The 16,446-nt window shown below is 52.3% G+C and overlaps 2 protein-coding genes across 11 annotated transcripts in view; one reads left to right on the top strand and one right to left on the bottom strand.

Annotated features, from left to right (window-relative positions):
* Positions 1-16,446, top strand: part of RALGPS1 (Ral GEF with PH domain and SH3 binding motif 1) — a 272,375-nt gene that overhangs the window by 134,171 nt on the left and 121,758 nt on the right. The window lies entirely within an intron of this gene.
* ANGPTL2 (angiopoietin like 2) overlaps positions 11,385-16,446 on the bottom strand; it is a 33,372-nt gene continuing 28,310 nt past the window's right edge. For both annotated transcript variants that reach the window (XM_039229491.1, XM_039229492.1), the window contains exons 4-5: positions 15,595-15,865; positions 11,385-13,195 (exon numbers count right to left, since the gene is read on the bottom strand). In XM_039229491.1, the coding sequence (XP_039085422.1) occupies positions 12,996-13,195; positions 15,595-15,865 (471 nt within the window). In that variant the 3' untranslated portion in view covers positions 11,385-12,995. The remainder of the gene's footprint in view (positions 13,196-15,594; positions 15,866-16,446) is intronic.

The raw sequence follows: 16,446 nt of genomic DNA, 5'->3' as shown, positions 1-16,446 counted from the left end.
AGTTCTTTTAAACCTGTGTGGAAGCTTCTGTGGCAACTGGTTTCCTGGGTCTATTGGGCACCTTTCGCTTGTGTGTCTCTCACTCCCTGCAAAGGTACCGGTGGGTAGCAGTTGTTACTAACTGTGTGCGTGTGTATTTCAGCTCCTTTTTGTGCAAATTTTAGGGCCTGTTGGCTGCACTTTGGCACACTATATCTCATGAAACATAATTTTAAAACCATGGAGGGAAAAACTTGCTACATTTTAAAAATGAGACTGTCTCAAAAAGCTTCTTCCCAGCTACTTCAAAACGTAAAGAGTGGTGAGAAATAGGTCAATTATTTGCAGCTTAAATATGTCTGATAGCAACTCCTTGTTAATACGCAGGTCGGACTGAAGAATGGCCGCACTGTTGATTTCTAAACAGCTCTATCGACTTAGAGGGTGTTTGGTTTTCACAACCTATAATTCCCTCCTGGAAAGAGCTACATGAAATTAAGAGTGCGATGGATTTTCAGAGGTTTAGAGCTGATTCCAAAAGTAACCATAGGCGGTCTGGAAAATTGTGATCTCTCAAGGAACAAAAGTTAGGCACTCTGACAGTTCTGAATTGTGAGAGAACATTTAGACATTCTTGGTAAATTTAACCAGGCCTCTGATATATGAAGGGAATTTCTAGAACCTAAGGAATTCCTTCAAACAAGCAAACCCTTCCATCAATAAAGCAAGGCTTTATTTTCAAATATGGACTCTGAAGTTTAAGAAAAAGGCAAGTTGGGGCGCCTGGGTGGCTTAGTCGGTTAAGCGTCCAACTTTCGCTTAGGTCATGATCTCGCAGTTTGTGGGTTCGAGCCCCGCGTTGGGCTCTGTGCTGACTGCCAGCTCAGAGCCCGGAGCCTGTTTCCAAGTCTGTGACTCCCTCTCTCTCTGACCCTCCCCTGCTCACGCTGTCTCTCAAGTTGAACAGACCTAAACTGTGGGATATCTAAAAGGACTTTCAAAAAGAAGCACTTATGCTGATGTCCCAAAGCCCTCAGGACAGCACAGGGAGTGAGGCTGGCCTGTGCCAGCCCTCTGCTAGCTGGTGTGTTCGCAGTGCCCGCCATCGAATGATGGGTGCTAGTGGGCAAGGCAGATACCCTTTCTGCTCTGGTGCGGCCCACAGCCCATACCTGACCGGCAGCAGTGAACAAGAAACTGTAGGTGAGCTGAGTACCATGAAGGGAAAGGCAAAGGAGCAGACAGAGGGGCCCCAACCCAGCGTGTGGGGCCAGGGAGGGCTTTCTGGAGGGAAGCCCTAAAGAATGAATAAGCTAAGTGAAGAGGTGGGAGGCAAGCATGCCAGACAACGACCACAGCTTGTGCAAGAGCCCTGGAGTGGAGAAAACATGTTTGTTGGAAAAACTGGCTGGAGAGTAGAGAATGAGGTGGAGGGTGTTGTGAGAGCAGCTGGAGTGGAAGCGAGGGGTGAGATGGCCTGGGGCCTGGTCACGATGCGTGGGGGAGCTCAGGCCCTGAGGAGGGAGTCATGGAGGGCTTTAAGCAAGGGCCTGGCCAGATTGGATTGGCATTGAACACACTCTGCCTCGCCTACAGCACGTGAGTAGCTTCGAGGAGGCCAAGCTAGAGGAGGGGAGACCAGATACAGGACCATGAAGAAGCCCAGGGTGCATCACTGTATTTAAGGAGTTGCTAGAGAGGGAGGGAAGGCCTTTTAAAAAGTTCCTTTTACAGCAGAGTCTTGGAAAGACGTAAGTCAGTTGTCAGTGAGCATGTCCCTCACACCTGATGGAGACACATGGCATTTCCCTGTGCTTTGACTTTGAGAATCAATATGAACATTAGAGCCGTGGCCCCCTTACAGCAGAGATGAAAGAGCCAGCACCATGCTCTCTCACTCTCCCCACAGAAGGCAGGCGGGCTTGGGCTGACCGATGCCACCAGCACTTCTTCTTCCTAGAACATGGCTCAGAGTGGCCACCACCGCCCTGGGACCAAGTCTGCCAGCTCCCAGTTCAGGGTGACTGCATTGTTACCCAGCTGTCCTCAGGTTTGCCAGCATTAAGGGTAATCCTTTCCTTTATGCCCAAATGAAAAATTTCCATTCCACATGCAGGAAATCCAGACTTTTTTGTTTTCAGCTCCCCACCCCACGTGTTTCCAAGGATCCCCAAGGAATAGTCACTTGTTCCACAGATCCATCCTGGTTTGCTCACGGTGCCCCCGCTGGCTGCCTGGCTCCAAAGCCCTGACCCCTCCCTGCAGCATCTCTGCCTTTCCTACCCCGTCCCCACAGCTGGACCTGTGCGGAGCCAGGCTCCTCCTTCCCCTAGGGAAGCAGTTAGGACAGATTGGGGACGCCAGTGCCACAGAGAAAAGCTTGATCTTGCATTCTGCAGCGCCTGCTCCCAGAGCCCCTGGTCCCTGCCCTTTCTCCTCTTAGACATAGAGAGCCTTTGATCAAGTTTCCCCTTCCTCAGATTGAGGCATCCAGCCCGCCTGGGGCCCAGCGAGCAGGGAAAAGCCAACCTCTGACCCATCTCCAACATGCTCCTTAGTGAACAGAATAATCACAAAGGTAACTCCGTCCCAAATGAAGGAAGCCTTTTCTGTTATTTTGTAGAGTGGTCAGCTGCACGTTGTCTTAAATCTCTCACTTCTAGAAGAGAATTTTGTCTTTACTTTTGCAGTCTGCAGATGTGTAACCTTAAACCTCACATTTCTCTGGGTCTTCACAGTCAGATTCAATTTTTAAAAAGCCAGTGGATGTCATTAAAGCCCCCATTTTGTGAATGAGGAAAGCCACAGTTTGACTTATGACTTAGCCAACGTCATGTGTCAGGCGGGGAGACCCAGCGCGACTCAACATTGCATGCTCTGGCTGGAGGTCCAGCCGGCCCGAACCCACGCACCCTCTGTCTAAAGCCTCTGTCTCTGTGGAGGGAAGCAGTGCAGGAGGGAAACACTCTGCTGCCCAGAGCTAAGCACCTTGTCACCTTTGTCCCTTCTAGTGCACAGGGAAGACTTGCAGTTAGCATTTCTCTGCGTCGAGTTTTGTCTGATCCCCAAAAGGAGGTAAGAGCAGGGCCCGTTCTGTGCACGAGAAAGTGTGTTTCCACAGCAGGATCCCGCATGCTCTCAGGATGACTGTTCTGTTTTGACCTTTGGTCTCTGGATTTCTAACCTGAAGCTCACAGTCGTCATCATGACAGCTCTCGGTTATCTTCTCACACATGACTGCCACGGCACTGAGCACTTTCCTTTATGAGCATGATCTCACTTCACCCTCCTGACGTGATGCTCCTTCCTCTGAGGGAGACACTATTTTTAACTTGTTTCACAGCTGCAGATGCCAAACAGGACTCATGTGACAGGTCTTACCGCTTAGGGGTGCCACTTCGTAGTGGTGAGACCAGCGCCCAAGCCACGTCTGACTTACTGCCCAACCATGAACCTCAGAAAATGCCATATTTCCCTGCAAAAGGTCTTCACCCTCTGGAGAAACCTGGACAGTGGACTGAGAAAGAACATCTCTTGGGACTCTCCTCTGTGTAGCGGGAGCTTGAGGTGGGGGACTGAGGGCCCCCTGGGGCCAGCTAGCCCAGAGGAGGACAAAGGTTGGGAGTGGAGGAAGGACTAGTGAGTTTCTCCCTCCTCAGGATTAACCTGGCACTGTGGGTTTCTCCTTGCACTGGTTTGGAAGGGGAGAGTTGAGACAACTGGCATGGAGAATCTAAAAGATTCTGAGTGGTTGGTAGCTTATAAGATGGCTCCAGGGCCCCCTGTCCCCCGGTGTTCGTGTCCTTGTGTAGTCCCTTCCCCTGGAGCACAGGCAGAATGCACTGACTTGCTCCTGACAAATAGAATATGACATAACTAATGGGACATCCATTCTGAGATCAGATTACTCAAGGACTAAGCCTCCTATGTGGGAGGCTTGTTCTCTCTTCTTGGCTCTTGGATTCTTAGGGACTCGAGCTGTATTTGGCAGTCCTCTGGACAGGCCCCTGTGGCGAGGGATTGAGCCAGCCACCGCGTGAGTGGGTTTGGAAGCAGAGGCCTCCTCAGCAGAGCCTTCAGATGAGACCACCGTCTCCGCCCACGGTTTGATTGCGTCACTTGAGACTCCTTGTGATGCACCCACTTGAGATACACTCAAATTCCTGACCCACAGAAGCTGCAAAGTAGTAAGTCAGTAAGCTGCTGTGTCTTGGGGTGCTCTATCATGCAGCAGCAGATAAGGGGCACATCACCTAAATGTGATCTCTTCCTCACATTTATTACTTTATGGCCTCAGCTGTAAAGCTGAGCAAACAGTAGTCGGTAAGATTGATCTCCAGGGCAGCAGGAGCTGCTAGGTCTCTCTCAGAAGCTAATTTTCAGGGGAGGAAATCGTATAGGACAAGAGGGGGTGGTTGCCGCTTTAAGAGGTAATGAATTCTTACAGCTCTGTAAGGAAGAGAGTGCCTGAGAAGGGCCTCGAACGTACCCTCAGAAAAGCTGTGGTTCCCTAATCAGGCATATTGTTGGGTTTTAGAGGGTTACGCATCCAGGCCTTCAGAGGTCCATGGATGCCCATTTCGGAAACTGGAAGGTCTCCATTCTGTGTGCCCCTCCCCTCAGAAAGCTGTGCTCTGGGACGAGTTCAGTGCCCGCTCCTTCTCTTAAAAACTTTTTAGATTACAAAAGTAACACTGTTTGTTGTAAAACTCATAAAATGAACACTAGAAAGAAGTCTGTGAAGAAGTGAAAATCCCCTTCTTCCTCGCCTACTTTCCAGGAGGAGCCACAGTTAACAGTTGGTGTGTATCCTTCCATTCCAGACGGTTTACTCTCCACACACTAATGCATGTGCATGTGGGCTGGGGGAGGGCGGGGGATGCAAATAAGAGTATGCTTTTTAACCAAAATGGGGACATTTAATACATTTTGTTTAGCACCCGTGGCGGGCACTCGGGTGGTTTGCTGAGTAGCGCCCGGCCGCGTGCTGGTTTGTGCCGCTGCATGCCCGCTGCTCAGCAGGCGGGTGGCTTCTGTTCTCTCCCTTCGATGGAAAGTGCGGCGTGGCTTTCCTCACTTGCTGGGTGTTTCTGGAACACTGAGTGCCAGGAGAGGGATTGCTACTGTGGGAACGCTGTTGAAAGGTGGCGGTTACGTGGTTGGCCCCACTCTCACCACCACTAGGTCCTACTTTCCCCTTTTTATTTATGAGAAAATGGTGGGTGAAAGATAGCATCTTGGTTTTTGTTGTTTTAATTTTATTTATTTATTTATTTTTGAGAGAGACAGAGTATGAGCAGGGGAGGGGCAGAGAGAGAGAGACAGACAGACAGACAGACAGACAGAATCCAAAGCAGGCTCCAGGCTCCCAGCTGTCAGCACAGAGCCCAATGTAGGGCTCGAACTCACAGACCGCAAGATCATGACCTGAGCCAAAGTCAGACACTCAACCAACTGAGCCACCCAAGCGCCCCTGGCATCTTGGTTTAATACACATTTTTCTACCTACCAATCCTTTGTGCTCTTGGCAGAGGAGCTGCCTTCCTACCTCAAACACATGCTCCCTGGGCTCTCTCCTGGGCCTGGGGTTAGGCAGCCAGGCCCTCAGGCTTCCGACCCAACAGCTCTGCTGCCCTCTGCTCCTGTCTCTGCATCCTGAACATCTAAGTCTGTCCTTAATCCTTCTCCTGTGGTCCCAGCACAGCCCCACGTTGTCCTGATCAGTGAAGACTGCCTGGCCATTGGGTCCCCACGGAGAGGAGGCTGACAGAAATCCATGGCCATACACTTGCTTGGGGCTTAGTCAGCATTCTGGGCTCCAAGGAGGCTTTGCACTGCTTCTTATTTTCCCTTTTTGAGATGACTAGGGTGTTGGCCTCTGTCATCACATGGCTCCAGAGGGAATTCTGTTTCCATGCCCTTTACATTAGCTACCCCTCCAGGCTCTGGACCACTGTTCTCTCTCTAAGGGTCAGGGCAAATGTGACCTGTCCACTCGGCCCAAGCAGCTATTTCTCTTAGGAGATGTTCCTCAGCTTCAGGAGGGTGCACGTGCTGAAATGGGAAGGGAGCACCCTTGGCCAGCCCGTAGAGCCAGGTTTATCATGACCGGGGATGAGCAGGGGATGGGACAGCCGGATGGCCCGCCCACCTGGGAGGTACCACATGTGGAAGTGCTTCGGGAAGGCTGAACAGATGGGAGGGATTATCCGTGTCTGGGTTCTCATGTGTGGGCCGAACTGACCCAGGCTGCCCGACATCAGGAGAGACGGGGCTACCTGAATGTCTCGGTGAAGGTTCGTACCAAGGCCTTGTGTCCGCAGTGGCAGCATCCCAGATAGGCCTGGATCAGGCTTGACTCCGGATCTGAGAGAGACTAGGTAAGGAAGCCCCAGGCCTGAAGGCCTAGAGATGGGAGGTGAGCCACCGTAACAGGGACCCAGCTACCAGAGGGCATGACCCAGGGCTTGGAGCAGGTAGAATTTGTGCACAGGTGACACTGTGACTGCCAGAGGTTGGGGCTGAGTCTGTCGGTTGGAGGACAAGTGGAAGCAAGAAGGGCAGGCCTAGCCTTTAGCCCTGGCAAAGTGTCTGAAGCCCCAAGAAGCTGTGCCCACTGCTCTGAGATAAATCGGGCAGGGGGCCCCGGACTGGCCTCCTGACATCTGGGGACCTGTTGTCCATCCAGTTACTTCTGCACAGAGAGGCCACTGCTGTGTGCAGGAGGCCGCCAGCATTCTCAGATGTGTAGGGGTGATGACGGGGCGAGAGAGGGGCCTTCGTTGTTTCATTTTGCCCTTGTGGTCAGTGATCTAATGCTGTAGAAGCGGGATTGCAAATCCTGAGAGGCTCAGGCTGCGTGTTGTTGGGCGTCACTCACATATCTGAGCCTTGATTTCTGTCAGATCAAAGGGAGTATAATTAGAAGATCCACCTCATAGGTCTGTTATGAGATTTACTTATTTAATGTTAAAAGTTTGTTTATTTGTTTGTTTATTTTGAGATGGGGGAGAGGGAGAGAGAGAATCCCGAGCAGACTCAGTACAGAGCCCAACACGGGGCTCCAACGCATGAAAACATGAGATCATTCCCTGAGCGGAAATCAAGAGTTGGATGCTTAACCTACTGAGCCACCGATGTGGCCCCCCCGCCCCCCGTTATGAGATTTAAAGAGACACACTTGGTGCCTGGTACACAGAAAGCACCCAGTAGATGGCAGATGGCATGAGTGTAATCCAGAGCAAAACCCTGCAGGAAGGCTCCAGCAGTGGGGACCTCCTTGCCTCCTGTATCCACAGAGGCGATTGAGAAACTCAGCAAATCCAGCCAGGAAGGGCAGGAAGAGCCCCATCTGGGCACAGCCAGGTGTCCCGTTTAGTGACCCAGCAGGGCCTGGAAGGGTCGGGTATGCTTTGTGGGGTAGAGCAGGAGTGGGCAGCGGGAGGGACAGAGGAGCAGACACCATCTAATGGCCAGTGGGACAGAATCCACCCCGCGGGCAAAATAGTTTCTGGAGAGGAGGGGAATTAGCAGCAGCTGAAGTACAGTGTAGACACCTTTTTGGATATAGATCCAGGCTGAGACCCCTCCTTCTCGGGGAACCTGGGAGCTCTCCCCAGCTGCCCCCACAGCATTGAACTCCAGCAGCACTGTTCGTTGCAGCCAGAGCTGATAGGATGGAGGTGGACACCCGGCCCCGGCGGGCCGGGCGTCTGCACTGGAAGGGAGGGTGCTTGTAAGTCTTCGCTGGCACCGAGCCCAGGAGGACATGTGAGCTCAGGAATTCCGTGCTGGGAAAAGCAGATGGATGCACAATGAGAAACAGAGAGACCTGCGAGCAAGGGAAAAGGAAAAGGAGGGGGGAGGCTGGGAAAGCTGCTGCCTTGCCTCTTGAAGGCTTTCCAGGCCGTTTCTGGTTCCTGGCCCTCGTGAGGCCCAGCTGCGTCCCTGCTCATGGGCTCTGGGAGATACCTCGTGTCCTTATGTAACCAGCTTATTAAATGAGCTGGACTCGGTCAGGTGTAAGAAGAAACCAACTTAATTTTTTCCCCAGTGCCCTTTCCAACCTACCCTGTGGACTAGCTCTTTTCCCGGTTGACGCTGGAGACTTAGCAAGCCCCTATGTCCCCTTTGCCCTTCTGCCGTTTGGCATGAAGAAGCCGAGTGTTCTGACCATCCCGTCACTGCACGCCGAGGCCTGGACTCCAAACGCCTGGACCGGACTCGGAGGGTGGGGGTGGGGGAGGGGGCCCACACTCAGCGCTGTCACTGGCCCCACAGCCCTCCCACTTGCCCACTGAGGTGTGTGAGCCTGGGGGTTGGAACAGGGGAGAGGGGAAAAGTGAGGGGTCAGGGCCCATCTTACACCGCCACTTCAGTCGCGATTCAGAGCTTGCACCCCGTGGGCGTGCCAGATACCCGAGCACCTGCGCTCTTTACACCCCGTTGCTGCCGCCGCTGGTGCTGCTGCAGAATCTCCCTCCTGGGCACCTCTGTCTCAGCTGCCGTGACCTGTGGTACGTCTTTTCCACCTGAACACTTATGGCTCCTTCCTTGGCTTCTGGGCCTTCTGCACCGTCCTCTGCCCCTAAGAGACCGTTTCCTTGCCTCCCCTGCACCCCCCGATAGGCTTGCCATTTGCTCTAACGTGGTCTCATTTCTCTCTGCTGCAGGCCTGGAGGCTTGAGACATGAGTCTGGTAGTAGTGCTTTCGCTCACCCATGCCAAACCCTCGAAGTCCCTCCCACCGCCCTCCCTGTGGTGGTGGCAGCCAGGGAGCATATCCCCAGGACAGCTTCCCTCCCCCACACTGGGGCGTGTCTCCTGCCCCTCTCACAGGCTGCAGGGGGGCAGTCCGCTAATGTTGCAGAACCCTTTTGGAGTGCCCCCTGTAGCGATGGTCCTACGCCTTTGCTCTAGAACGTGGGATACTTGGAAGCTATTATTTTGCCCTTAGCCTCTGGAGTCTCAGATGAAACCAAGGCAAAAAGAATGCCTTTTTAACATTTTGTGACACTTGAAACGCCCCCTTTCTATTTAATCCAGTTGCCTGGCTTTGTCTTACTGTAATCCAGCGTCTTTGCGAGCCTGCCTGTGACAGCTGAGGTGATCTCAGGAGGCCCCCAAGTGCCCAAAGACCGTCTGCAGATGATGAGCATCCTAGACTCCCAGTGCTGTTGTTTTCGGCAGTCCAAAGGTTTCTCTTTCAGTCTTGCTCAAACTGGTGAGATTTTGCAAGATTTCGGGGAGGGGGTCCTGCTCAGTTTCACTTGCTTGGAGACCATCACTGTTCTCCCGCCATGTTCCCCACACAAGCCCAGCAGGTCGGTGCCCCCAGTGACCAAGGTATTGGCCCAAACTGGAATGTGGGGGCTTGGCTGGGGTTGGAGAAAGTCTGGGTCTGCAGGTACACTCACCATGGAGACCTCAGCGATAGTAGGGCTCCTATGGCTGCAGGCCTTCAAAGGCCACTGGCTGCAAGTGGGGAGGAGGGGCAGGTGCTGGTCTGAGTTGGGCAGGCCTAGGGACCTGGCTGTGTTTGCTGGCCGGGGTAGCCACACCCAAGGCACTAAGGCACCGTGCACTTGAGCACAGTCCTTCCGACCCCCTAACCCCATTCTCTTCTTCGGTGCTGTTGGCCAAACCCCCATTTTACACCAAGGAGAGCTAGTTCCACATGTCTGATGGGTTTGTGCCTTCCTCTCCTTCCATATAGCCAGCGTGTGGTTTGACTCAGGTTTGGGTTTGGGGTTGGGGGTTGGGAGAAACAGCTGGTGTCTCGGCTTGCTTCTGTCTGGGTCACAGCTAGTCTAGGAAAAGGGTTGCTCCACATCGTCTAGCATGGCTTTCTGGAACTCTTTGCTTTGGGGTTTGGACCCAAGACCAGTGACCAGTAAGGCTGGATGGACCCTGTTTTCCTTTACCATCAATCCTTCCATGCTGGACACACCATTCCAGGTGTGTGGGGAGGCCTGGGCCATGGTTGAGATATTCTCACCAAATACACCAAATTGGGTACAACAACTGATGACCTCAATAGCTGATGAGAGGTTTGGGAGAAGGGAGCTGAGAACTCTTACTTAGTGCCTGACATCCAGCACCTTCCGGGTTAACTGCTGCAGGGGCATTTTTACCAACAGTCTTACTGTGAGCCTCATTTCCTCCTCTCCTGTGAAGTGAGAACAATCCCTTCTTCACATGGCTGCTGTGAGCGTTACGTAAGAAAACAGAAGTCCACTTCCAAGCACATAAGTAGGCTGTAGTAAACATCTGTCTCTGCCCAATGACATCTTTGTTAGAAACAGCTCTCGTGTGGCAGCACTGCTTAGTCATTGAGAAGAGGGATTGCTGGGTCCGGAGGTATAAGCATTTTAAAATTTTTGATGCATCTGTATATCCATGTTTGATATACACATTGCTAAGTTGCCCTTGAAACATGTTGAATCGATTTATACTTCCATCCATAGTACACAGAGTACGTATTTCTCCATTCCCTTGTCAACATGGAGATTTTTTAAACATCTTTACCACGCTGATAGGCACCTTGTGATGGTTTGTGCTCGATTTAGTTCCCGTCTCTGGTTATTATAACTGAGGTTGGCATCTTTTCTTCCTTATTGGCCATTTGTGTTCTAATGTGTTCATGTGCCTAATGAAGTTTTCTATCATAGTGTTTGTAGTTTTCTTCTTGATTTGAGAGAGTTCTTGATATAGCATGACTGTCGATCCTATATTTTTCTCATTTGATATTTGCCTTCAATCTTGGTCATCTGTTATTTTTCAGAGGGAAGAAAATTTGGGGTTTTCTTTAGTCCTATCCCTTAGTCTTCTCCTTTATGGCTTTGTGGTTTCCTGCCATGCCTAGAGATGACTTCCCAGCCCACAGTTCTGTTTTTCTGGCAGCTAGTGTGGCATTCAGATCAGAATGAGGGAGATGGAGACAAAGATCTCCTGGTCCGGTGGGAAGCCTGTTGTAGTAGTTGAGGGGAGAGGAGACATGAAGACAGAGGAAAGTGGTTGCATGGAAGGACCGACTGGCGTTGGTGAGGCCAGCGAGGGGAGAAGTCCTTGTTTTTGACCTGAGTAATTGCTAAATGGTGCCTTTTGGTGAAATGGGCCCAGACCTGGGGGAAGGTGTTTCAGGGGGTTGATTACACTGTCTAGGAGGTGCTTCTGGGACATTCAGTGAAGACATCCAGGACACGGCTGTAAGGACATGAAGCCCCAGAGAGCCTTCATGGCCTGTCTTGGGCCTCCCAATGGTGTAAGTGGAAACCAAAGATAGGGAGAGTGTGATTTAAAAGATTTTGACGTATGTCCGTGGTGCAGAATCTGTTCCTGGTCTTACTCAAAGAGACTCTGATAGAAGGGGCCCCAGGAAGGCATTCTAAAACAGTAACACGGTGTAGATACGTCCAAATAGCACTGATGGCTTTTATTGCAGATTCGTGTCATTACAAGGATAATCTGGGAATATATTAAAAAAAAAAACCCTCCCTTTTATATACACAAAACATGCTACATGGTACACTTTGTGGGAATGCTGAGGTAATAGGCACACACCCAGACGTGGACAGTACCAAACGTTCCAACATCTTGCACACCCCCATTCACACGCCCACCGGGGACGGCCTCACCTTCATGACTCATCTCTTGCTCCCTGCTTGGCAAGAGTCCCGGTAGTACTGAGTCTGACACTTTGTGGCCAGCAGGACTCAGAAAGCCACCACGCTGGAATGCACCAGCCAAGGGGTCCGGTGGCTCCTGGTTATTCCGGGGCTCACGAGAGGTGGCCACTTGTCATTTCTGTGGCACCTGTACTCCAGAGAAGTGTAGTTTGGGGACGAGATGCGGACACTAGTCGGCCTGAGAGCATGGGACCTTTGGTCTGTAGCCATTCGGGGGCCCCAGTGATCAGGGGATGACTTCTCTTCAGTTGAGTATCTCCTGGGCAAGGTAGGTTATTATTTCTGTGACGGTTAAAATGACATGTAGGCTAAAGTGTGAACGGAACATACAAAACTGCGAGTACATTATCTATGTGGCCGGGGGTTAGCTTTGGGGCCTGGCCTTCCCTTTCCTGACCAGAAACCTGGAGCCCAAACTGTCTCCTACTCAGAGGCTTGCCTTGAAAGAAAGGATGATATAGAAAAGGTAAGGAGCAGGTATGAAGGGTAGAGAAGAACAGAGAAGGTGCCTGGAACCGCAGTGAGTGGCCAACGACTAGTACAAAAGGTACTTCCTGAATGCTGTTGGATGAATTAGTGGGTGGATGGATGGATGGATGGATGGATGGATGGATGGAGAAAAAGTCCTGAGAATGGGGGAAAGTATAGAAATGGGGAGGGAAGGGGATTTTGAAGTTTGATCAGGTGCTCAAAGGGGTTCTTTAGTGAGGAAGGAGGGAACCCCCATGTGAGTGAGTAGTGTGTAGACACTCCTGGAAGAATCCAGGCACATGACACCAAGGATTATTCTTTGAATTAGAGCTACACAGTCTGTGATCTGCTCTTAGACTCAAGTAACACAATGCGAATGCAATGCTTTTTTCCGAAGAGCAAAGCTGTTGGTAACAACTTCAACATCTGGGAATTGAATGTCTGTGTATTTAGGTATATGACCAAACTTATATATGTGTCTAGATATAGTACACGTGGTATATATCTAAATGCATATATATGTGGTATACACATATGTGCATAAGCTCGGCTCATGCATATATATATTATGAAGGTATTTTGCAGTAGGGGTTTTACTGTAGGGATTTAATATATTTTAAGAAGGACTTGTTTTAGTCCTGTCCTGTGTGGAAGCATGAGGGGCTGTCTGATGTGGAGAAAAGCAGTAGGGACAGAGAATACTGGATCGATTCCATTCCATCATCTGCCGCAGTGACTTGGGAAAACAGAATCCGGCGGCCCCATCCTCCCAGCCCCAAGGTGGACTGGCGGGGAGTTGTTCCTGGAGCTGGGGCAGGCTCCTGGCGATGGCTGCGAGAGGTCAGGAGGGGAGCTGGCTTAGTGGAAGGTGTTGGGGTTGGGCCGGATCATCATCACCACTTTCTTGAGTGAGTAGGAGCCTCCTCGGAACTCAGCCCAGTAGACCCCATCCTGGTAGCGGCTCCGGTAATGGCCGCCACGGTACCAGACCCCGTTGAGGTTGGAGTGGGCGCAGGCGTTGTACCACCAGCCTCCCTTCTGGTAGTGGGCACAGTTTCCTGCAGGAGACAAAGCAGGGGGGTCACAGGGAGGAGGCGGTTTGTTCCATGTCCGCCGTTTGTTCAGGGAGGTTAGCAGGGTCCTCCAGGAAGGAGGGGGAGAGGGCATTTGGAGCAGGAATGCTTAAGAGGTGGGCCAGGCTTCGGATTTGCTCCAACCTCTGAGGCTCGGCCTTGTGACCAGTGAACTCGTCTAGCCACCGAATGGTCATTGTGAAATGAGGGTAAGCACGGTGCCCTCCCACACAGGACTGTGTGGGGATTGAACGAGGGCACACAGTTCAGAGTCAGCCCAGGGCTTGTGCAGGGGAAGCGCCCGGGGAGGTTCGAATAGGAAGCAGAAATGACCTGCGGTGGGCGGGGGAGCGGTCAAGTGTTCTGAGGGATTTTTTAAGACTTGCAACTGTTGGATCAAGATTTTTATAGGATGACAAAGGAAGTGTTTAAGATGAAATGCTCCTCTATTCCTCCCAGGCTGTATTCCAGCCAAGTATTTTTTTTATGATTTCACAAAAGAGAGATATTTTCATAAAACTTCTGGCACTATCATCTCATGCTGGATTTTGCTGCCAAGGACAAGCAGTTCGGAACAACAGTGAAAGTGTGGGCAAGGTGCAGGCGGGCGTGCAGGGGCACTGGCCTTCTCAGGACGGAGGAGGAAGAGGAGCCACGAGCTGCTTGGGCTGCTTTTAAAAGAGGGGGTCCCCAGTTTCCCGAGCAGGCCTGAGAAGGGGGCCCCCACCTCAGAGGAAGGACTGCCTCAGTCAGGTTTGTGGGTTGGGGTCCCATGGGGCCGCTGGCCCTGCTCCCGCTGAGGCCTCGGGATGAGGTAAGGAGGCTGCAGGCTGGCTGAGGCTGGAAGCTCAGGGGAGAGTCCGCTCAGGCACCCGCAGCCCCTGCTGCCCAGCCCAGCGTTTCCCCTGGGCTCGTTGAGGCCATTGCTTGAGGCTAGGGACCAAAGGGCAGCGCTTGGATTTGGAGAGCAGAGAGAGCCCTTGGCATGCCACAGCCAGCCGCCCGTGTGAGCGGGGGCCCCTCCTCCGCTTGTCCTGCCTGCTTCCAGGGACAGGGAGCTCACTTTCTTGCCATCCGCGGACGGTGCTGTGGGACAGCCCTCACGATTGGGGCCACAGAGCAGCCTTCTCCCTGCTATCCACGACAGCCCTCAAGGGATGCCATCGCAGTCCCAGCGTGCCCAGAATCTGACTAGCCCCGAGGGTCCTCTTCCCGCCCTGCTCTTCTGGAAGCCTCTGTAACCCTGGCCTAAGAAGGCATAGTGTCTCATCAGGGGCCCCTTCAGTGCCAGTCAGCAGGTGGAGGTGGCTGCATGTCCCCCAGCATCGTGAGACCGGCCTGCTGGAGTGTGGCTGCCAGGGGGACCTGGGCTGAGGAGCTCCCTCCTCAGTATGTAGGTACAGAGCTTGCCTGAAAACTGCAGGCAGTTCCTGGGACCTTAAAGAGGAGGGAAGTGGCCTGCAGACCAGGGGGCAGGGGAGGGAGCCAGGTTTGCCCAATGACAACAGACATCCTTGACCTTGAGGTAGGGTTGGCCCTTGAGACAGGGGCAGCGCCATCCTGGCTTTGCCAAGCAGCTGGGGCCCAGAGGCCTGCATCTCAGGAAACAGGGTGTGGGGCCTGGAGTGGCTTAACCGTGGGGGGGTTGACATCTGGACTCAGAGCTGGATTGTACGTGTGCCTCTTACAATATTCTGGTTTTTTCCCTCGTTTTTTGTTTAATAAAGGCTTCCTAGTAATGACCTGGCTTTGAGGCATGTGACCCTGGACACATCACTTCATATCTCTTACCTGGTTTCCTCTTAATAGCTCCCTTACTGCACTGTGTTAATAGTACCTGCTGATACTAGTAACCACAAAGGCTGCCCACTTGGACTGAGCCCTCTTTGCCAAGCCTGAGACAAAGCACGCGAGGTACATTCTCTCTAACCTTCTCACCACCCTGCAAGGCAGGCATTGTCCTTATTTCCGGTGTGGAAATGAGGCCCGGAGAGATTAGTAAGCAGCAGGCCCAAGGACACATGACTGGTAGGAGGCAGGGCCAGCATTATTACCAGGTGTGTGGCCCAGAGTCCACAGAGATGTGTGGCCTGAACAGCCGGGGCCTCAGGCAGAGAGGTGATGTAAGGGCTTGGCCGAGTGGCCCACAGATGGGTAATTTGTACACTTCTTTACCTTTCCCTTTTTGTAAATGCCACTCTGAGCCAACTTTGTGAAGGGGGTCTGTGGGCAGTGGGCAGAGGAATGGGATTTCAGGGAGTGGGAACAGGGTCGGGCCACTGGGCCCTGGGACCTTCCTGTTCTCAGGGTCTGATTCAGAAGCTCTGGCTTTGACTGACCTCTTTGCCCTGGCCCGCACCTGGGTTTGACTATCTGGTTCCTACCTGTGTAGACGTCATGGTCTCTGTCCAGGGTGGTGAACTGCTTGCCGTTGTGCCAAGTGAAGGAGTCACCAGCATTGCCATGGTAGCGCCCCAGCCTCAGCTTGTAATACTCGCTCTCAGGCTCTAGGCGGAAGCTGGCATATTCTGCAAACACTTTGCGGCCAGACCAGTCCTCCATGGTGACCAGCAGTTTGTAGTTGCCTTGGTTCGTCAGCCAGTAGATGTTCTCCAGGCCCAGCCAGTACTCGCCATCAATGTTCCCAAACCCTTGCTGGGGAAAACGGAGGAGAGCATTAGTGAGGAATATGCAGTGTCCTCGGCCAGCAGGGCCCCACTGTTGGACGCTCGGCCCTGGACAGAGGAGATCACAAGTGGGGAGAGCATAAGGCAGGTCTGGATTCAAATCCCCACTTCTGCACTTGGCTGTGACTTGATGAGTCACTTTTCCTGTCTGAGCCTCAATGATGCATCATTCAGAACTCCAGAAAGAGTGCCTACTGTGTGCTAGGCATCATGTGAACATGGGGGACACTGTGTTACCTTTCCTACAGGGTTGCTGTAGGAACACACCTAATGCTCTAAACCGAGAGCCTAACACACAGTAGGCATGCAACAGAGTTCCTTGGACAAAGCCTTACCTTCTCTGAGCTTCACTGTCCGTCTCTGGGAACGAGCTGTGTGTGAGGGTCTCGTGTAAACTCTAAGGTACCAGACAGGTCTGAGCTGTGACAGACCCAGGCTACATCTGCCCGGGCTCCCTTCTAGGTCTAAAATCAGTGGTTTTAGTATTGATTTTACATTGAGTTTAAGGAGTCATCTGCTAGATTGTGGCCGCTCAAAGTCTTAAAAATA

The sequence above is a fragment of the Hyaena hyaena genome, unplaced genomic scaffold (assembly GCF_003009895.1).
Source record: "Hyaena hyaena isolate Hyena2069 unplaced genomic scaffold, ASM300989v1 scaffold_38, whole genome shotgun sequence".
NCBI lineage: Eukaryota > Metazoa > Chordata > Mammalia > Carnivora > Hyaenidae > Hyaena > Hyaena hyaena.
This window is presented reverse-complemented; position numbering and strand designations above follow the sequence as displayed.